This window comes from Panthera leo, chromosome E2, assembly GCF_018350215.1.
Source record: "Panthera leo isolate Ple1 chromosome E2, P.leo_Ple1_pat1.1, whole genome shotgun sequence".
Taxonomy (NCBI): Eukaryota; Metazoa; Chordata; class Mammalia; order Carnivora; family Felidae; genus Panthera; species Panthera leo.
The window spans coordinates 26,375,092-26,398,295 of NC_056693.1; the positions used below are offsets into that span (position 1 = coordinate 26,375,092).

Consider the following 23,204-nt stretch of genomic DNA (forward strand, 5'->3'; position numbering starts at 1 on the left):
CTTTAGCCTCTACTACAAAGCTGTCATCATCAAGACAGCATGGTATTGGCACAAACACAGACACATAGACCAATGGAATAGAACAGAGACTCCAGAATTGGACCCACAAAAGTATGGCCAACTAATCTTTAACAAAGCAGGAAAGAATATCCAGTGGAAAAAAGACAGTCTCTTTAACAAATGGTGCTGGGAGAACTGGACAGCAACATGCAGAAGAATGAAACTGGGCCACTTTATTACACCATTCACAAAAATAAACTTAAAATGGATGAAGGACCTGAATGTGAGACAGGAAACCATCAAAACCTTAGGGGAGAAAGCAGGAAAAAACCTCTGTGACCTCAGCCACAGCAATTTCTTACTTGACATATCTCCAAAGGAAAGGGAATTAAAAGCAAAAACGAACTATTGGGACCTCATGAAGATAAAAAGCTTCTGCACTGCAAAGGAAACAATCAACAAAACTAAAAGGCAACTGACAGAATGGGAAAAGATATTTGCAAATGACATATCAGACAAAGGGCTAGTATCCAAAATCTATAAAGAACTCACCAAACTCCACACCCGAAAAACAAATAATCCAGTGAAGAAATGCACAGAAAACATGAATAGACACTTCTCTAAAGACATCCAGATGGCTAACACGCACATGAAAAGATGCTCAACTTCTCTCCTCATCAGAGAAATACAAATCAAAGCCACACTCAGATACCACCCCACGCCAGTCAGAGTGGCTAAAATGAACAAATCAGGAGACTATAGATGCTGGAGAGGAGGTGGAGAAACGGAACCCTCTTGCACTGTTGGTGGGAATGCAAACTGGTGCAGCCGCTCTGGAAAACAGTGTGGAGTTTCCTCAAAAAATTAAAAATAGATCTACCCTATGACCCAGCAATAGCACTGCTAGGAATTGACCCAAGGGATACAGGAGTGCTGATGCATAGGGGCACTTGTACCCCAATGTTTATAGCAGCACTTTCAACAATAGCCAAATTATGGAAAGAGCCTAAATGCCTATCAGCTGGTGAACGGATAAAGAAATTGTGGTTTACATACACAATGGAATACTACATGGCATTGAGAAAGAATGAAATCTGGCCTTTTGTAGCAACGTGGATGGAACTGGAGAGTGTTATGCTAAGTGAAATAAGTCATACAGAGAAAGACAAATACCCTATGTTTTCACTCTTATGTGGATCCTTAGAAACTTAACGAAAGACAATGGGGGAAGGGAAGGGGAAAAAAAAAAGTTAGGGAGGGAGCCAAACCATAAGATAAAGAGCCTCTTAAAAACTGAGAACAAACTGAGGGTTGATGGGGGTGGAAGGGAGGGTAGGGTGGGTGATGGATATTGAGGAGGGCACCTGTTGGGATGAGCACTGGGTGTTGTATGGAAACCAACTTGACAATAAATTTCATATTAAAAATAAATTAAATAAAAAGACTTAAAAAAATGTAATGAACTTTTAAATGTACACTCTTTCGTATAAATGTTAATCATATTATTTCTATTTTTACAGGTGGTGCTTAGCCAAAATAAAATATTTTTCTTTGATGACAGGTATACCAGAGAGGCAGGGGTTCGCTCTCTGGATAGGAAGTTTGGAGCCATTTGCCGAGCTGTTGCTGTGAAGGTGGCAGAAGGACAACATAAAGAAGCCAAGTTGGACCATTCTGATGTGGCTGAGGGAGAAGGTCTGTGACTTTGATTTGGTACTCTCAGGCTTGGTGGGAGGAGGCCATGGCAAAAAAGAGTTGGATGTGGAGGGGTGGTGTAGGATAGTCCTTGGAGCAGTGGCACATAATACTCCACCGGTAAAGACGTCCAGTGAATAAGTAATAACTTAACATTGATGTATTTTATTAAGAGGATTCTCTTTTACAAATAGTACAGAGTTTAGGCTGGAATAATACTCAGTATTAATGCTTTAAGGATATCATAAATTTCTCCAGATTTATGATGGTAAGCTTACGTATGGGTTCTGGTGTTTTCTTTTTTTCCCTCTGATCCACACTGTTGTTGAGTCTTTCAGTATTTATACCATAGAAAATTATTACAGCAGTTAAAAAAATCCAAGCTGTCCAAATACCTCACGGGTAGATCTTTGTACTCTGGAAGAGCTTTATATATAATAATTTGTTTGTCTTACACATTTTCTTTGATAGGCATACAATTAAAATGTAATTTAAATTATTTTTTTCTTAAATAATTGTGGAGGTGGTGATGGGAAAAAAAAAGAAGCGTTCTATTACTAAATCAAATGTGGACATTTCCATTGGTACCCGGTTTGCAAGTTTTAATTTGTTGCCCCAGACCTGTACAGGGTCTCAGTTCATCATCCCATGCTGCTTGCCAAAACTTGCTTTAACAAAACATGACTTGGGCAGAAGGGAATTGGAATTTTCTTTTATAGTAAAAAGATTTGTTAGATGTCCTACCATTTCCATAGCTCTTCCTAGAAAGGAGTTTGATGAATGTTGTTGGAGAACTGTAATTTGTGAGACACACAGTGGAACAGATGTAAAAATCTTCCCTGTTTTTCCTTGTGTTGCTAAGCACAGTACGTTTTACATGTTATCATCAAAAGAGTAGACTTTCATATAATAATCCTGTTTCCAGTATGATGCTTCCACCCCTGCTCCTACTGTGCCAGAACCTTCCTGGTTTGCTTTCTCCAGGGCGTCAACTTCCCATTTCTGTTCAACTAGAGAGGATAGTGCCCTGGTTCTGTGGAGTAGGGGTAGGGATCTTGAGCTCTAATTGTTTCTTACACAGACTTTAACATTTTTATGTTTAGTACTGTACATTACCCATCAGTATTTTCAGGGGTACTTCGAATTCCCTAGCTTTTGTAGGATTGTATGGACAACTCCCCTTCCCCCACAGACGTTAAGGCTTCTCATTTCTCTAGGTTAAATGTTTGTTACTTCCTGTTCACCTGCTGTTTTCCATAATACTGTCAGCATCTCTTATTAGCTGTTGTCTTCTGTCTTAATTCTTTTTGTCCTTAAGGGTTTATACTTTCTTAATTTCTTAATTGTCATTTTAGTAGGACTTGGAGAGGAAGTTTAAAGATAAACACTTGTTCAGACCATTATTTTCAAAAATCTGAATTTTCTTTTAAAATTTTTTAACGTTTATTTATTTTTGAGAGAGACAGAGTGCAAGCAGGGGAGGGACAGAGAGACAGGAGACACATAATCTGAAGCAGGCTCCAGGCTCTGAGCTGTCAGCACAGAGCCGGATGCGGGGCTCGAACCTACGAACTGTGAGATCATGACCTGAGCCAAAGTCAGATGCTTAACTGACTGAGCCACCCAGGTGCCCCTCAAAAATCTGAATTTTTAAAAAATGCCCTAAATGAGTGGTAACCTATCAAGAATGGAATGAATGAATCACTGGTGTAGCTGACAGTGACAGTGGAGAACTGAGGTGTTTTTCCCCTTTTTCTCTTTCTAAATGTAAGACCTACATCCTCCTGCATTTCCTCCTTTTTATTCTTGGAATACTCCCTTTGTGCTGTGGCCTGCAGGCCAAAGGAAGCTTACCGTAGTCATGCAGTGCTTAACGTTTATACATATGTCCATTAGCATATTTCTAACAATGTCTGTGATCATATTAGCTATTTAAAGATGGCCCTGAAATATTCAAGAACTTGTTCAAACAGCTTGTGAACTGTATGGGAAAATGCATTTTTTCATGGCAACATTTATTTGGTTACTTTTTCTTAATCCATGATTCACAGAACAAACCCTAAATGATAACATAACTAAGCAGATTTGAGTAGTTAAGATACTACCTAGGTCATCTAGATAAATAATTAGGATAAATACTTGTCTCTTGATGGTGATTTTGGTTGTGGTTCTCATTAGATGCCTGTGGACTCTACAGTGATTCAAATATTGTAAGATACCCTTGAGTTTACAATAAATGACTCTCCTCCAGATTTTAGTAAGATAATTATAAGGTGTCTTGAAATTAGTGTTTATCAACTCAACCAATCCAAAAGGAACATTTCTACAAAAGAGTTAATACTAGGTTTTTATGCCAGAAAGTTCAAATGGTGCAAGCTTAATAACTGAAAGTTCCTCATTAAGAAATGAATTATTTAACATCAGAGTATAAAATAGAACAGTTGTTTTAGAAACTTCAAGGAATGCAGTGAGGGAGTTATTTTTAATGTTAAAATACTGCTGGACTTGGAGTTACTGCCAGGAAGAAAAGTAATTTCAGGCCACAAGCTTCAAAACAGGCAGAAACCTCCAGTGTATCGAACACACTTTCTGGAGTAGGCCCAGAAACACTGGTCTGTGAACAGTTGTCTTTGTATTTGTGGGGTCTGAACTGGCAGTTAAACGGAACAAATAATAACGGAATTTAAAAGCCTGGTAAGATTTATAGTTGATCCGCGTTAGAGGAGGAATATTTATGGTTTCGGTCACTTACCCATGAAGTATGGGAATTATTTCATAAAAGCAGTACTGCCTGTGTTTTTCGCATGTTACTGTAGTATTCTGAATTGTACTTTTTTCCTTCTGGGATGTTGGTTGGGTTGGGAGATTAAAAAAAAATAGGTGGCTAAAGTTTTATTCTCCTTTTTGCCTGCCTTTAGCTATGGACACACATGTCTGATTTACTCAATTTTGCATACTTGGATGTTTCTCTGTAAAGAGTTAGGCAAACGTCCATTTGTTCCAGTACTTATGTATCATATGTGTCCATTTAATATCTAGTAAGATTTTCCCTTCAAAAATGATCCTCAGGAAATGATTGGTGTTCTAATCAATCCTTATAGTTTTTCAGAATATGGAACGTTCTCAATTATTTTTGAAAAATAATAGTATTTATTGGTGAAGCTACATTAAACTTAACCTCAAGATGCTAGTTTCTTACTTTCATAGAAAGAATTGAAAAATTAGCTAGAAAAAAAAGAAATAACACAGATTTAATGGTTATTCATGAGGTATATAAGACGCCATTATAAATAAGCTTTTAAAATATCACTTAAAGGAATACTGTGTTTATGTTATAGAACTCACAGATAAACACTTCTAGGAACGTGTAAGGAGTGAATGGGTACTTTGGGCCTGGGATGAAATTTCCAATGGCGGCATCATACACAGGTTCAAGAACGACTGTGTCCTAGACAGTCTTGATAGCTAGTTTAGGGTAAGTCCTCCAGCTTTGTTCTTCAGGATTGCCTGGGCTATTGTAGGTCCTTTATTATTTTTTTAATGATTATTTATTTTTGAGAGAGAGAGACAGCAAGCAGTGGAAGGGCAGAGAGAGAGGGAGACAAAGAATCCCAAGCTGCCTCTGTGCTGTCAGCAAAGCAGGGGAAGGGCAGAGAGAGGCTGACAGAATCCCAAGCTGGCTCCAAGCCATCAGTGCAGAGTCTAGTGCAGGGCTCGAACCCAGACACTACAGGATCATGACCTGAGCCAAAAGCAAGATTCAGGTGCTCAACTGACTGAGCCATCCAGGTGTCGCTGTAGGTCCTTTAGCCATATAAATTTTAGAATCAGCTTGTCAATTTCCACAAATAAGTAAATAAAACCTCCTGATACTTTGATTGCATTGAATCTGTAAATCAGTTTGGGGAGAATTGACAATTTGATATTATCATGTCTCCTAATTTATGACTAGCTTGATTTAAGTCTTAATAAATGTTTTAAGTGTTTTAGTAGTTTTCAGTGATGAGGTTTTGCATATTCTTTCTTTAGATATATTCCTAGTTGCTGGATCTTTGTGTATGTATATAATTGTAAATGGTATTTTTAATTTTTTATTTTCTAACTTTTTTCTGCTACTACCATGTGGGCATACTACATTGACCTCTATTCAGCAAACTTGCCAAACTGACTTATTAATTCTAACTATAGATTCTTCTGGATTTTCTGTGTACACCATCAGTTATCAAAATTGGAAATAATGTCAGTTTCTACTTCTTCCTTTGCTGTTATTACACCTTTTATTTCATGTCTTCCCTGATGTACTAGCTGAGACCTTCAGGAGGATGTTGAATAGATATAGTGGTAATACCCAAAGTAGGCAGGAAAAAAAAAACGTGAAGAAATTACCAGCCTTATATAACCTTTGTTTTGTGCCCTCAGGCGACCACTCTTCACCTAATTGATGATAAAATCTCATTTGTACAGGATTCTCAGTAGCTGTCTAGTTTGATTCAATTCATATCCCTTCACAACATTCCCCGATAAACACTGTGCCTTGCCTATTTGATTCTGTTAGCTGATGCATCTTTATGAACTTGGCTATTTCCCAGTCCCCAAGAAAATAGAAGCTATAAGTTGGGGGAGAAAAAGCTGAGTGGTTGGGTGGTATGAGTCATAAGCAGTAGGATTTGATGTCCGTGAAAACATGCCTGTCCTCCCATTATAGATTCCCTGAGGACCCTGCTGACCACAGGTCAGACTCTGACAATTTCTGTAGTTCGGTTTGGATCTCTGTTTGACTGGGTTGTATTTTGACACATATTGTTTCTCTGGTACCTTTGCCTTGGGTATGATAGTAAAATCGACCTAATATTAAGTGGAAGAAGGTAGACATAATATGCTTAATTTTTTGGTATGTCCCTTCCAGACAACTTCACAGTTAAAAATGCGTCAAGATAAAATATTTGAATTTCACGGCACCAGTTCTCCTCATCCGTTAACTTTAATTCTCCCAGTGCACCCACGACTGACTGGGGGAGGACAGGTACCCTGCTGCATTAGCACATCTGCTTAGTATTGCCAGGAGCCAGTGGGTCAGAGGCCGTGGGAAGAACCATGTGCTGAGGGAGTTTGGATGCCTGCTCCTTGCTTATTGTGCTTTTGCCACTGTACATGCCATTCATTCTCTAGGCTAGCTCTTCTCCTAGCCTTTCTCGGGTCCATTTCCGGGAGGAATCCTCTTCTGTTGGGCCACCTTCAGTGTTCTTTGTTGTGGCTTCCTGCCATTGACTTCTCAGGCCCTGAGTATCCTTTATGATAGTTATTTTAAGTGTGGCTCCTTTGTAACCAAAACAGGAAGCTGTTCCTGCAAGAGAATCAAGTGTTTTGATTCTTTCAGCTGTTTTTTTTTTTTTTTTAATCAGTCCTCTGTAAATCTGAATCCTACCAATTCTCTCGTCACTCGTCTGCTGTCATGAATGTCATGAATACATTTCTTGTATCAGTGGAGAATACTGTAATTGAAGTAGTACAATGGAGAAAACATTGTAATGTTTTTAGGAAGTGACCTCTGAGCTTTATGTAACTTTTTGGTAAGTTCTTTTGTCTTTGACTTCTTGGAGCAGTCTTGTACTTGTTGCAAGAACTGTCCCTATCTTTTGGATTTTACATTAGTTATCTAGTCCTGTGTAACAAATTACACCAAAATTTAGTAGATTAAAACATTTAACAAACATTTATCATCTCACAGTATCTGTGGGTCAGGAATCCAGGAACAGCTTAAACTTTGCTGGGGGAGTTATGGCTCAAGACCTCCCATGAGGTTAGACTCAAGCTGTCAGCCAACTTGAAGGCTTAACTCAGGGAAGATGTGCTTCCACCGTCACCTCCATGGTGGTTAGCAGATTTCAGTTCCTTGCTGACTATTGGCCAGATCTTCAGTCTGTCACCATATAAGGCTCTCCCTACTCTCACGACATGGCCACTGGCTTTCCCCCATAAGAGTGATATGTGAAAGGGAAAGACAGAGAGAGTCTAGAACAGAAGCTATAATCTGATGTAGTCATCACTTCTCCCACATTCTGTTGGTCACACAGACCAACTCTGGTACAATGAGAGACGGCACCACACAGGCATGTGAAACCTAGGAAGTGGGGATTGCTGGGGGTCATCTTGAAGACTAGCTCTCACAGATTCTTTTTTTTCTTTATTTTAAAGAAGGCTTTTATACATCTCATGTCTGTTAATACAGCCCCCATTTCTGAGAGTTGAGATAGTTTGTTCTAAAGAAAACCTGTGGTTTGGTTGTTAATAGAGAGTGGGAATTTCTGTGCTGCAGAAACAGTTAAGAGTAGCTGTGTTACTCTGCTAGGTGGGCCTTTGGGGGAGAAGAGCTTAATAAGACTCGCAGGCAAATGAGTGGTTCTTTAGCAACAATTGAAACAGCCTGTTTTGTCAGCTTTCAGTGTGGATTTTGTTGATGTTCTTATTTGTTTTCTTTGGGGACATAAAAACATTGTTAGCTGTTTTTAGTGAAGCAAGGATAATTGAGTAGTTTGCTGTCACTTGGTTCCAGTCACATGTAAACGTCCTCAAATGTCTGAACCTGAATCCCGTATCTTCTTTTCTGGCTGGTGTTAGAACAAAAAAGAGAGAATAGTTTGGGTGTGTGCCTCTGAACCTGAAAACTGTACACCAGACGCTTTGGCTGTTTATTTTAGATTGTTATAATACTGAGAAGTCAGATTTTTCATTTCTGAGGAGATGCCTGTGTCTGATGGGTAAGAGGTCTTTGAGCACCTTGTAACAGGTCCCAGTTTTGGTATTTATGGACACTGGATTTAAATTGGCCCTACCTTTTCCTAATCCTGAAGTTACACAACTTTGAATATTTCTTCTTATTACAGAATTTACCAATTTAAACAGCTATAGCAATTTAGCAGCCATCACAGTCTAAGAAACTTCTCTGTCAGAAGGATTTTTCCAAGCCAACAGTGAAGTCTGTGCCATTGAATCATGGCACATGCCATGCCGTTGATCATGATCCATGCATCATACTTGAGCTGATTTCTTATCTGAGATCCAGGTCACATAAACAGGGCTTAGAAGTTTTAATTCAGCTTTGCATTTCAGTATGTAAAGCCTTTCTTCACCTGTTCTTGCTTATCTTTCCTTTGATTGTGTTAGGGCTCAGGACAGATAAAATTTTTTAATAGTCAAAGGAACTAAGGTTAACTGTGGAGGAAGATGGACTAAAGAGAGAGTATTAGTCCCAAGGCACCTGGCTTGCTGGTTCTAAAGCTTTGGAGATTTGTAGGGTTCTGTTACAGCTAACTGGGTTTTACAAACCAAGATTACAAAAAAAAAAAAAAAAGAAAAAGAAAAATGAAATCTAGAGAATAAGAGTTTGTATGCTTAATACTTTGCATTTGTAGGGATATTAGGCAGCACGTTGTGTCCCAACATGTAAAATCAAGTGATATTTTAATGCTGAAATGAAAATATCATGTTGGCATGTAGTGCCAGTGTCATGATGATATATTAATATTTTTTTGACATTTACGCTAATTTATTCATTGTTCCCTCATCAATATTGGCCTGGTTTAAGAAAGATTTGTTTGCCTATGTAGACTGGAAGGAAGTGGCAATGAAGGAAAAACCCTACTTACGTATGATAGGAGACAAAATATTTGTTATTTAAACTCTATTTTGGGACAGGAAAATCAAATATTGTCAACAAATTAAAAAGCCATTGTTTCATTTAATGAATCATATAGGAAGATGTCATGGCCTTTAAGTGTCATTGTCTCATGTGATCAAAACCACCCTTTTAAGTTGCAAGATATTAATAACAATAGCATTTTTTTTTAATATTACACATGGCCTCTGCATTTTAACTGATAATCTAAAGTTTCCCAAGACTATTTTTTGAATCTCTAATACAGGAAATGAGATTTATTCATGCACAAAACCTTCTTGGAGACAGTGGTCCGTGCTTCTTTGTCTGGTACAAAGTTAAGACCCTGTGTCTTGGACCCTTGTATAGTATCTCATTCAGTCAGTGATTCAGCTAGCATTTACTGTATGCCAGGTTCTAGATTGGTTCCTGGGAAGCAGATGAAGGAAAACTCCTCTAATGAATATATTTAATCCATTGGAGGAAGTAGATATATAAAAAATAATTTTTAGATGTGAGATGTTTCAAGCATTGTGCCAGTGTTTAAAGTGCTAATAGGGGCGGTGCCTGGGCGGCTCAGTCGATTAAGCATCTGACACTGGCTCAGGTCATGATATCGCAGTTCATGAGTTTGATACCCACGTTGGGCTCTGTGCTGATAGCTCAGAGCCTAGAGTCTGCTTCAGAATCTATGACTCCCTCTCTCTCTGCCCCTCACCCACTCATGCTCTGTCTCTCAAAAATAAATAAGTGTTAAAAAAAAGTTTTTAAAAAAGTGCTATGAGGCACTGAATTGATCATTGAAAGCTTTGTTATAGATATTGTAGCTTTTTGAAATTGCTTTTAGTAAGTTGAGACAAAATGGTCGTTTGCTCACATCTCAGAATTAATTGGAATGGATAAATAGATGGGAAAATATGTTTTCCAGATATTCTATTTTAATATTCTTTGTTTTCATGAACAGATAACTACTAAAATTGAGAAATGGTTCACAATCATAATTTCCATCAATATCTCAGTATTTACTATGTAGAAATGTTTAGTAGGTGAATTTGAAAGAAAATGTATTTGGTCATGTTAAGGTTGTGATCATCATCCCCAAAGTAATGAATTAAATACTGGCAGAAAGGATGTTAAAGATTTTGTTGCTAGCATAAGGGTTTTTCTGGGCATTTGAACCACGGATTTCTCCATTAGAACTAATTCCTTTAAAAAAAAAAAAAAAAAAAAAAAGATTGAAAATATGCAGGCACAAATGCCTTGGCAGCCCCAGTCAGTAACTTGAATCTCAGTTGCATTTAGCACACTTCCTCTGGCTGGGAGCATGGTTTTCTGGAAAAGATTAACCTGAAACTGACAGCACAAATTATACAGTTGGAAATATTCAGGTTTTTCTGATTTGTTTTTAAGATACTTTGTTTTCCCCTTTCTGCCTTCCCAAGAGAAAGCTCTCAGAAGCATTGTGTCCATGGTCAGTTTAGCTATGAGGCACATACTTGTACTGTCTTGTAAGAAATGACAAAGCCGGTTATAATCTCAGCATCTCATCTCACTTTTTAAAGTAGACTCAGTTAAAAAAACAAAACAAAACTTAGTTGTTTTTATAACTGCAACCATACAAATCTTTCTCTTTAGGCCTAAATGCAGTCTGGATCCATATATACATACCCATACTAAAGAGTTGAGATATAAACAGTATTCCCCTTCATTGGTCCGTGGGCAACCTGTCTGCTAACTAGCTGTTGACACACCTAGTAACACACCTCCTGCACCCATGCACACAAATAACAGTTCAAATGAATTTCATTTTGCTCCTGCTTCAGAATTCAGGAGCCCAGCATGATTGTAATAATATTATTACATAATTAATCTTCACTAATTAAAAATGTTTATGTTTACCCCAGAAAGTCAGCATTAAGAACAGTAATCTTTTGGCAGATCAAAGTAATCATTGTTTTGGTGATTTGTCATTCGTCCAGAGATTTTACAAAGATTTATTTCAACAGGCATAACTAAAGAGCTGTATTGTGTAAGGCACTGTGATGAGTTGGTGTGGCAAGATTAGAGCTCATCTAGGCTGACTCTCCTTCTGCAGATAAAGAACATAGGGCCCAGTTTCTTAGACAAGGTTTTGCTCCATAACTGTCAAATTATGGTCTGGGTGCTGTTCACTCCCTTCAGCCTAAAAGGTGTTCCAGAATAGTGGGAACTACAATGAGAAAGGTGATTTGGGGGGTACCTGGGTGGCTTAGTCGGTTAAGCGTCCAACTTCAGCTCAGGTCATGATCTCACAGTTTGTTAGTTTGAGCCCTACGTCAGGCTCTGTGCTGACAGCTCAGAGCCTGGAGTCGGCTTCAAATTCTGTGTCTCACTCTCTCTCTGCCCCTCCCCCACTTGTGCTCTGCCTCTCTCTCTCAAAAAATAAATACATGTAAAAAAAAAAATTTTTTTTAAGTGGTTTGGCATCTATTGTGGTTGATCTTGAACACAACTTCTAGAAGTTAGGAATTTGCTTAATTTGTGATGTAGGCCAGTAAAGATGAGGAAACGTGGAAGTGATGTAATCACAGCAATGATTTAGAAAGATTCATTTGCAAGTAGTGAAGAACATGAATACAGGCATACATTGGAGATATTGAGGGCTTAGGTCCAGAACACCACATAAAGTGAATCAAGTGAATTTTTTTGGTTTCCCAGTACTTATAAAAGTTATATTTACACTATCCTGTAGTCTGTTAAGTATGCATTATGTCAAAAAAAATAATATACATACCTTAATTTAAAAATATTTTATTACTAAAAATGTTAATCATCATCCGAGCTTTCAGTGAATCTTAATCATAATTTTTGCTGGTGAAAGATCTTACCTCGATGATGATGGCTGCTGACTGTTCAGGGTGGTGGCTGCTGAAGGTTTGGGGTAGCTGTGGCAATTTCTTAAGACAGCAATGAAATTTGCCACATCGACTGTTCCTTTCACTAATGATTTCTCTGCAGCATGTGGTGCTGTTTGGTAGCATTTACCCACAGTAGAACTTCTTTCAAAATTGGGAGCCTGTCCTCTCAAACCCTGCTGCTGCTTTATCAACTAAATTCATGTAATATTCTGAATCCTCTGTTGTCATTCAAGAATCTTCACCACATCTTCATCAGGAGTAGATTCCATTTGAAGAAACTCCTTTCTTTGCTCATCCTTAAGAAGCAACTTCTCATCCCTTAAAGTTTTATCATGAGATTGCACCAATTCAGTCCCATTTCTAGGCTCCACTTCTAATTCTAGTTCTCTTACCCTTTACACATCTGCAGATACTTCCTCTAATGAAATCTTGAACCCCTCAAAGTCACTTGTGAGGATTGGAATCAACTTCTTCCAAACTCCTATACATGTTGATATTTTGACCTCTTCCCATGAATCACAAATGTTCTTAATACCATCCATAATGGATTTTCAGTTTTTCCAGATTTTCAGTTTACTTTTCTCAGATCCATCAGAGGAATCACTATCTATGGCAGCTATAATCTCACAAAAATGTATTTCTTAAATAAGACTCAGAAATCAAAATTATTCCTTGATCCATGAGCTGCAGAATGAATATTGTTTTAGCATACATGAGAACAACATTAATCTCCTACATCTTCATCAGAGGTCTTGTGTGACCAGGTGCATTGTCAATGAGCAGCAGTATTTGGAGAGGAATCTTTTTTTTCTGAGCAGTGGATCTTAACAGGGGCCTTAATATGTTCAGTAAGCCATGTTGTAAATAGATGTGCTGTCATCCAGGCTTTGTGGTTCTATTTGTAGAACACAGTCAAAGTAGATTTAGCATAATTCTTAAGGGCCCTAGGATTTTTGGAGTGGTAGCTGAGCATTGACTTCAACTTAAAGTTACCAGCTGCAGAGAGTCATCTGTCCTTTGAAGCTCTGAAGGTATGGACTTTTCCTCTCTAGCAGTAAAAGTCCTAGATGGCATCTTCTTCCAATAGAAAGCTGTTTCATCTGCATTGAAAATCTGTTTTTACTGTAGCCATCTTCATTAATTATCTTAGTTAGATCTTCTGGATAACCTGCTATAGCTTCTCCATCAGCACTGCTGCTTCTCCTTTTACTGTTACGTTATAAAGATGGCTTTGTTCCTTAAACCTCATGAACCAACTTCTCCCTGCTTCAGACTTTTCTTCTGAAGCTTCCTCCCCTCTCTCAGCCTGCACAGAATTAAAGAGACTTAGAGCCTTGGCTCTGGGGGAATGTGCGCTTAAGGGAATTGTGTGCGTGGTTTGATCTTCTCTCCAGACCACTCAAACGTTCTCCATATCAGCAGTAAGGCTGTTTAACTTTCTTATCATTCATGTGTTCCCTGGAGTATCACTTTAAATTTCCTTCAGGAACTGTTCCTTGGCATTTACAACTTGGCTGTTTGGCCAAGAGGGCCGACTTTCAGCCTTTCTTGGCTTTAGACATGCCTCCCTCACTAAGCCTAATCATTGTTACCTTTTGACTTAAAGTGTATGTGTGTCTCTTCCTTTCACTTGAACACTTAGAGGCCATTGTAAGGTTATTGATTAGCTTAATTTCAGTATTGCTGTGTCTCAGGGAACAGGAAGGTCCAAGGAGAGGGAGAAAGATGGGAATGGCTGTCAGTAGAGCAGTCAGAACACACATAACATTTACCGATTAAATTTGCCCTCTTATATGGATGTGATTTGTGGTGCCTCAAAACAATTACAATAGTAACAGCAAAGATCACTGATCACAGACCACCATATAATAATGATGAAAAAGTTTAAAATGCTGTGAGAATTGCTGAAAGGTGGCACAGAGACAAAGTGCTCAAATGCTTTAGGGAAAATGGTGCTAACAGACTTGCTCTAGGCAGGGTTTACAGGCCAGTAAGTGTCAGAGTCAAGATTCTAACCTAGGCTAAACTTAGTGGCTACACTGTGCTTTCATTATTCCTATATATTCTATGTCCATTGTCCCTATAACAACTATTTGAAGTGTAGATACGATTTCTCTCATTTCAGATGGGGAAGTGGAAGCTTAAGATGATAAGGGAAATGAACAATCTGAACAGGAAATTAAGAAAGCAGTTCTGTTTACGGTAGCAAATGGAAATGAAAACTACGATGAAATATCACCTCACACCTGTCAGAATGACTGAAATCAAAAACACAGAAGCAACAGTGTTGGCAAGGATGTGGATGGAGAAAAAGGAACCCTCTTGCACTGTTGGTGGGAATGCAAGCTGCTATAGAGGAAAATAGTATGAAAGTTCCTCAAAAAGTTAAAAATAGAACTACCCTACAATCCAGTAATTGCACTATTGGGTATTTACCCAGAAAATACAAAAACAGTAATTCAAAGGGGTACATGTACCCCTTTGTTTATTGCAGCATTATTTACAGTAGCCAAACTATGAAAGCAGCCCAAATGTCCATTGATTCATGATTGGATACAGATGTTGCGGTGTATACGCGCGTGCGCACGCACACAATGGAGTATTATTCGGCCATAAAAAGAATGAGATTTTGTGATTTACAACAACATGTTTGCTAGGTGAAATAAGAGAAAGATAAATACCATATGATTTCACTCATAGGCAGAATTTAAGAAATAAAACAAGCAAAGGAAGAAAACAAAAGACAAACCAAGAAACAGACTTTTAACTATAGAGAACAAACTGTTGGTTGTACTAGAGGGGAGGTATGGGCAGAGATGGGAGAAATAGGGGATGGGTATTAAAGATTATACTTACCTGATGAGAAAAAACAAAATGAAAAAGCAAATTCCATTTACAATGGCATCTAATAGAATTAAACGCTTAAGAATAAATCTCATCAAGGAGGTAAAAGATACCAAACATTGCTGGAAAGAAATTTTAAAAGGCCTAAGTAAATGGAAGTATGGATAGAAAGACTTAACATTGTTAAGATCTACCGTTTCAATGCCGTCTACAGATTCAGTACAGTCTCTTCTGGAACTTCAAGTCTTTTTCAGAGAAATGGGAAAATCGATCTTCAGTTCATTAGGAATTGCCGTGGGCCCCAGCTACCCAAAGCAATCTTGAAAAAGATCAAAATGGAGGACTCACACCTCCTGACTTTGAATCTTCTATTAAGCCACATTAATTAAGACAGTATGGTACTGGCATAAGGACAGACATATAGATCAGTAGAATAGAATAGAGAGCACAGAAATAAAGGCTCACATATATGGTCAATTGATTTTTATCAGGGATACCGAGACCATTCAATAAGGAGAGTCTTTTTAACAAATAGTGCTGGGAAAATGATATCCACAAGCAAAAGAATGAAGTTGGGCCCTTACAAAACAAATACATAAATACAAAATTAATACAAAATTAAAATAAATATGGAAATTAACTAAAATTTGATCGATGACCTAAATTTAAGAGCTTAAGTTATAAAACTCTTAAATGAAACATTGGGGAAAATCTTCATGACATTAGATTTTGCAGTGATATGGATAGGACACTAAAAGACACAATAAAATAAAAAAAGAAAACGGAAGAAAATATTTGCAAATCATATATCTGATTACGGATTGATATCCAGAAATGTATAAAGAACTCCTACAACTTTAACCAACAAAAGCAACCCAATTCAAAAATGACCAAAGGACTTGAATAGACATTTCAAAGAAGATAGGCAGATGGCCAATAAGCACATGGAAAGATGTTCAACATCACTAGTCAGTAGATCAGTGCAGATGAAAACCATAATGAAATACTGCTTCCTGCCTATAAGAAAAAAAAGGAAAATAAAAAGCATTGGTAAAGATGTGGAGAAATTAGAACCTTCATGCATTGTTGGAAGGAGCATAAAATGGTGTAGTTGCTGTGGAAAACCGTTCATCAGTCCCTCAAAAAGTTAAACATGGAACCACCATATATCCCAGAAATTCCACTTCTAGGTGTATATCCAAAAGGGTGTGGTACACAGGGACTCAGACAGATACCAGTGTTCTTGGCAGCATTATTCACAATAGCCAAAAGACGCAAACAACTCAGTTGTCCATCAGCAGATGACTGGATAAGCAAAATGTGGTGGATACATACAGTGGGAAAAAAGGATGAAAATTTGATGCTACAACATAACTAGGCCTGGAAAACCTTGTGCTAAATGAAATAAGCCAGACACAGAATGGCAGATATTCTATGATTCCATGTAATGAGCTACCTACGATAGGCACATTCATAGAGACAGAAAAGTAGAATAGAAGGGAGGGAGAATGGGGAGATATTATTTAATGGCCACAGAGTTTATACAGAGATGATGAAGTAGTTTTGGGTATACATGGTGGTGACGGTTATATCAGCATTGCAAATGTATTTAGTTCCACTGAATTGTATACTTGTGGATGGTTAAAATCCATATTATGTGATACACATTTTACCATAATAAAAAGTTTTGAAAAGGTTAAGGGAATTTCCCAAAGTCCTAGAGCTTACCAGGTGGAAAGACCTGGACCACAAACCCAGGCTTTCTTGACTCCAAGGCGTCTTGGAGGTAAGGAAAGTAGGTTGTACCTCTACTGTATATTTCCAAGGATCTACCCAAAGGGAAGAATACTGAAAATGGGATGTTTCATGTTTTTGTACCTAAAGCGATTTGGTGTATCTGTATATCTGTCTGAGGCCCTAATATCTTTTTAATCGAAAAATATTAGCTACTCAAAATGGGTAAGAGTTGTCTGCTGGGAAGATCTGTTACTCTTTTCTTAATAACAAAATCATCACTATCATATAAATATAAAATGATGCATCAAAAGATTTTCATTAACTTATTAATTAGACATGTTACAGTTGGTTCAGTGGAGATCCAGAAAGTACACATGTATGTACATAGGCAGTCAGGAATGCTGAAATGTGCAAAACTAGCGCCTTGAGAAAGGGCGAGGATCCACTGTACCTGTACATGACAAAGTTCACTTCCGTTTCTATGGACGAGCATCATTTGCATTACTTTCTGGTTACTATAGCATACAGAATTGAAAAATAGCTTAAAAGCAGTAAAACACAGACCAGCTGGAAGAATACACTGGACAGGATACACAGCAATCTCTTTCCACTAATTTCCAAGTCTTTCATAGGTTGTTGTTTTTTTTTTCTTTTATGAAACTCATAAAAGAGAATCCTTGTCTGTAATACCACTTAGGTTGATTATTTCCAGTTAGGAAAAAAATAATCTAATCTCTAAATTTACCACCAGGTTGCCTTGTTTTGTCAAGGAGCTCTTGAAGTTTAGGTGGTTTTTCTAGACTGGACCAAAAAGGTGACCTTGGCCAGGAGCCAGGAATCCTGGTACTGTCTGTGATTTGCTATGCACTTAAGGTCTCAGTTTCCTTGAGTATAAAATGGAGAGCTGAGCCAGATCTTTGACTTTCTGCCTGGCCTTTGAAATTTTATATATCATGGTTTTATCCTATGCTTCTTGAATTCCTGATTCTTCCTGAATTCTGCTAATCTTCAGAGTGAGACCCACACATTTTCAGGAAACTATTTCCCATGGACATTGTATTAATATGACAGAAACAGGTAATATTCATTTCTTTGAAGAAGTAACCCTGTGTTTTGGGTCCTGGGGATTCTGCTACATGCCATTCTTCCCTCCTCCAACCCTACCCCACCAGCATTAAAAACCCACTCTTTGTGAAAATGAACACTTCTTCCATAATCGAGATGAAACGGTTCCTACTATCACTATGCCAGAAAATGTAGCTTTTGAACTCATGAGCTGGCACTTGAGATTGTAGTACATACTTGAAGTTAAGCAGGATATAGAGAATAAGTGATAACTAAAATGTTCTGTCTGCAATAGAGATGATTGTAGAAAACCTACGGCTGTCTGTGGTTTGTTCGATTTTCATTTCCCCCACATTCTGGGGAACTGTTGATGTTAGTAGCCTGTTTTGTGTTCCTGGTCTCTGCTACTTTCCATTGGTTGGATCACCTTTCAAGAGACACTATTTGCCACAAGATTTATTCAGAAAATAAGAAAATTTTTTTTTTTAACACAAAGCTACTGGTGTTTCCAGAGGTATGATAGCCCTCTACTCTTCCTCCTTACCTCCCCTCTTAATGTCTTCCTCTCTCCTTCCTTCCCACAGTGATTCTTGGGCTCTTGGGCCTGCTTTCATTGAAGTCATGCTCCTCTGAGAGAGGAAAAGTGGGTGGAAAGAAACACTCAATCGTGTCCCAGGGACAGCTGCTCAGGAAAGCCTAATCCTTTCTCATGAGACATTTGTAGCTATAGAATATCCTTTCCTAATAACCGTGTGACATCAACTCCAGAGCCCGGCTTAGCCCCCACTGCACTCTTGCTTTGCCAGCAGCCATCACCACAGCACATGTCTGTTTGTTGTACTGCACGGGGGCCGCTGTTGAGCAGAGCGAGTGCATTTCCCACCATGCCCCAGAGTGCTCCTCCCTTATCTCTTGCCTTCATGCTGTGAAACTCTTGGTTATTCCCTGACCATCCTGGCTGTGTCCTAAATTAGACTGTTAAAACAGGCTGATAACATGGATGAAAGAAGAGCTTGGAGACATCTCTGAGCAGAGTAGATCAACAAGAAGAACTTCAGGTCCCTCCCACTTTTAGAACAACTTTATTTAGTAATAGTCATATATGTTATAGCACAGAGAAGAATCTTGAGTTTTGATATCTTTTTCTTTTTTCTTACATATGTTAAATTTATGTGATTCCCAGCTGTCCTGTGACTGTGGTCAAAGCCCTATCTCTGGGGCCCTGGGTGGAATTAGGTTGCATTTTGTCTTCTGCTAACAAAAGTGGCTGGAGTAAGACCTGCGAGTCTTAGCAGAGTCTGTGTAAAATATTTCTCCCAACTATATAATTCACTTCCTCCCATTTATACATATTTGGCTTTAAACATTGCTATATTCTCCCAGCGACTCTGTGAGGGTTACTATAATTATTAGGGTTTTACAGATTAGAGAAACCAGATACAAAGAGGTAAAGTAACGTTTTTCAAGGCCAACTAGGAAGTCAGAGCCAGGATTGGAGATTTTTATTGACCATTTCATCATGTAATCTTAATCTCATAACTCAGGGAATAAGTTTAACATTTTGGACTGAATCATGTCATTTGTTCTCATGTATATTATTTTATTTTATTTTTTAGTGTTTATTTTTGAGAGAGAGAGACAGAGACAGCGTGAGCAGGGGGAAGGCAGAGAGAGAGGTAGACACAGAATCCAAAGCAGGCTCCAGGCTCTGAGCTGTCAGGACATAGCCTGACATGGGGCTCAAACCCACGAACCATGAGATCATGACCTGAGCCGAAGTCAGATGCTTAACTTACTGAGCCACGCTGGTGCCCCAATTTTTTTATTTTAATGTTTATTTTTGAGAGAGTGAGTGAGTGAGCAGGGGACGGTAGAGAGAGAGATACAGAATCTGAAGTAGGCTCCAGGCTCTGAACTGTCAGCACAGAGCCTGACAGGTATATTTATATTATGTTACATTGGTAAAAAATTGTGCCTTGTGAAAGTGGATACCCTCCTCTTTCCTCAAATTGACATTGTTTCAAAACAATTTTCTCATGTTACTTAAAAACACTTGGGATACAATTTTAATGACTGTATAGTATTTTATTGGATAGATGTTCCACAGTTTACTTAACCATGTTCCCAATTTGAGTATTTATATTGGATCTAATTATAGCCAGTGCTGCCACAGGTAGGTTTGTTGTCTAAACTGTTGCCTACACAACACTTGTCTGCACCTCTGATTAAGACCTTAAGGATAGGTTTCTGCAAAATTGGACCACTAGGTCTGAGAGTAGGGATGTCTGGGAGGCTTTCAGTGTATTGATAAATGGCTTTTCTGAAAGATTGAATCACTTTTTATATTTCTATAAGCTCGGTGTTTGGGAAGACCTCTTCACTTTCTTTAACACTGATCTTTGTCATTTTTTAAACTTCTGTGCTCATTAGTTTAATTTGGTAGCCAGCAAATGGTATCTTGCTTTTATAATTTACATTTCTTTGCTGCTTGGCGAAACCGTCCTCTTTCATGTGACTGTTGGCCATTTGTTAGGAAGCGCTCATGGGACAGGGCACGCAACAGAGGTTAAACTTTTTTTTATTGTTGCTGTTTGCCTTGCCTTAAAAAGCCCACCTTGCTTGGGGCAAGGCTGGTAGTGAACTGTTGGGACCCTGCCACAGTCTTCTCTTGGTACTAATCCCCCTGGCGGGAGCAGGGAAGGGGACATGACACTAGAGCTGAGTGCTTGAAAGCTCATGCATAGGACACAGGGCTTTCATCTATAACCCAGGCTTCATGCCTTCAATGGCGTCTTTGTTGAGATGATGTTTTGCCTGTTTGTTTTAATGAGGAATAGAAGTGTGAGTTCTCTGAATTTTCAGTAGTTCCTTACTCTCACTTTGCAGTACATGTAGATCCTAGTGGATGACTCTTAAAATCCAGTGCTGGCCTATCATTCCTGATTAGCCAGTACCATCTTTTTGGTTTGAGTTTTAGTTCTCTAGGCTTGCGTTCTAATGGTGGAGCATTTTCAAGCACAGATTAGTTCTAAGTGTATTGAATGCTTCATAACACAGTTGCTGTTCCTAAAGCCTGAAATAAATTGTCATCTTTTATCTTACGAGGCCTAGTTGTGTTAGAAATATCTCTCCCCATCGCCACTCCCTCCATGCTCCAAGCCCTGAGTTCACTACCCCACTTGGAAAGGGATTGGATGTCCTGAAGCATTGGTTACGTAATTGTGGATTGGCTTCCACCCATCCAGTATGACTTCCTCTTGTGATCGTGAATTCCAGGCTGGCAGCAGTAATTAGATCTCAGGAAAGCCCATCCAGCGGCACACCAGGCAAAAGGGCCTCGCAGCCTCTTTCTGTGTGTCAGCTGAAGTTTCAGAACCCTTCATTTTTAGGGTACAGCAGTAACCTTACACAGGTGATGCTTTTCTTTCTGTGCATTAATTTTAAGCAGCAACACCTGCTTTCTGTGCTGCTTTGAGATCTAATGGAGCTCATCTGGCCATTGGAGTACCTTCCCGCCCTCGTCACTGATACTGCTCAGACAGGCTGCACACGGAGCAGCAGGCAGAAAACCTCCCATTTCCACAAGCTGCTGAGTAACCCAGTGATCACTGCAGTTAGTGAGACAGAAAAGTGCTGTGAGAAGTTGTGAAGACCAGGGAAGACTTCCTAGAATCCAAACTTTGAAAGATGAAATGACATTATGAAGAAATGACTATAAGAATAGATGTAACTCCAGACTTGGTGTAAGGTACAACACGTGCGCTTCACTTTGTGATCTACAGAGGATTTTCTCCTAAATTCTGTAGAGATAGGTAGCTCAAGGTTTAATGCTGGGCCTACGGTCTGACAGCCAGCAAGTGGCAGAAAAGCTGAGCTCTTGTCTGCTTTCTGTCCTGTATCTCTCGTGACTCAGTCTTGAAGAGGAGCCCTCGTAGGGCCCTGCAGAAGAGCAGACCGAGAGAGCCATTCACCGTGAAGGTCATAGCAAGGTTGTTCTGCACGGGACTCATTTAGGAACATCCTAGGATGTCTCCAGTTATCATTAGAGTCTAAAATTAGGGTCTAATATTGTTAAACATACTCAGGAATCACTTTTGGAAGGAAAGGAGACAGTTCTTTTAACTTCATGAGATATGAGAGTGGAAGAATCATAACAAAAATAAAATAGACAGTGGTGACTTTATAATGACTGTTTGTTGTGTGTTACTACATACAGTAATCATTTCCAGAAAGATGCCTTAAAACATTTCATGAGATAGTACAAGAACTGGAAGAATTATGTATGGCAAAGCTAAAAGAAAAGCAAAACTAGAAATGAGGATGAATACAGTCAAATATTATATACACTTTTTTAATGTTTTATTTATTTTTGAGAGAGAGGGAGAGAGTGCCGGCTGGGAGGGGCAGAGAGGCGAGTGGACAGAGGATCCAAAGCCGGCTCCACACTGACAGCAGCAAGCCCAATGCGGGGTTCAAACTCCAGAGCTGTGAGATCATGACCTGAGCCGAAGTTGGACACTTAACCAACTGATCTACCCAGGCGCCCCTCATACATTTTTTAAACATCTATTCATTTTAGGTTTCTGGCTACAGACTTAAGTAACATTTTTCTTCCCTCAAACTGGAATTACAGAGACCAGTAGAAAGTGGTCTGATAGGTCAGTTGGCTCTTGCTCCTTGTTTGTCTAGGCTCACACCAAAATGAGTCTGTACTCTGACAAGTTGTTAGCAACCAAGGCTCTTAGGCAGGTAAAGGAAATAGTCCTTCATTATAGGGATTTCAGACCAGACTTCATATTTTCTTACCCTAGCACTGCCATGATGTTTGTTTTATTGGAAAATGATAATCTTGGAGTTGAACTATGTGTTTACAAAAAGAAGCATTGCTTATACTGGGATCTGTCATTTCCAAGTTCATGCTGCCTATCAGGAAATGGGACACCTGATGGAACTCCTCTGAAGAGGGAATTGGAAACTTTGTGTCCCATTGATCTAACGAAATTATACAAAATAATCTATTGCATTTGGCCTTTCAGTGTCTGTTTTCTAAAGTTGAACAGAGCCAGGCATTGTTCCTGGCTTAAGAATATAATGGTTAAAAAGAAGACAGGCGGGGTTGTGCCCTCCTGGAGCTTACATGGAGTGCGAGGGGTAGAGGACAAACAGGTTTGAATAAATGAACAAGACAGCACATTACATCACCTTCAAGGGGCTCTTGAAAGACTGATTCTCTGCCTGAGTTCTACAGATCACAAGGTGAATTTTTGTGCCTGAATAAATACATAAAGGTGACTGATCTGTTAAAGTCTACT

At 38.8% G+C, this 23,204-nt stretch overlaps 1 protein-coding gene across 2 annotated transcripts in view; it reads left to right on the plus strand.

Moving 5' to 3' along the window:
• Positions 1-23,204, plus strand: part of LONP2 (lon peptidase 2, peroxisomal) — a 105,317-nt gene that overhangs the window by 67,633 nt on the left and 14,480 nt on the right. For both annotated transcript variants that reach the window (XM_042919283.1, XM_042919284.1), the window contains exon 11: positions 1,562-1,695. In XM_042919283.1, coding sequence (XP_042775217.1) covers positions 1,562-1,695 — 134 coding nt within the window. The remainder of the gene's footprint in view (positions 1-1,561; positions 1,696-23,204) is intronic.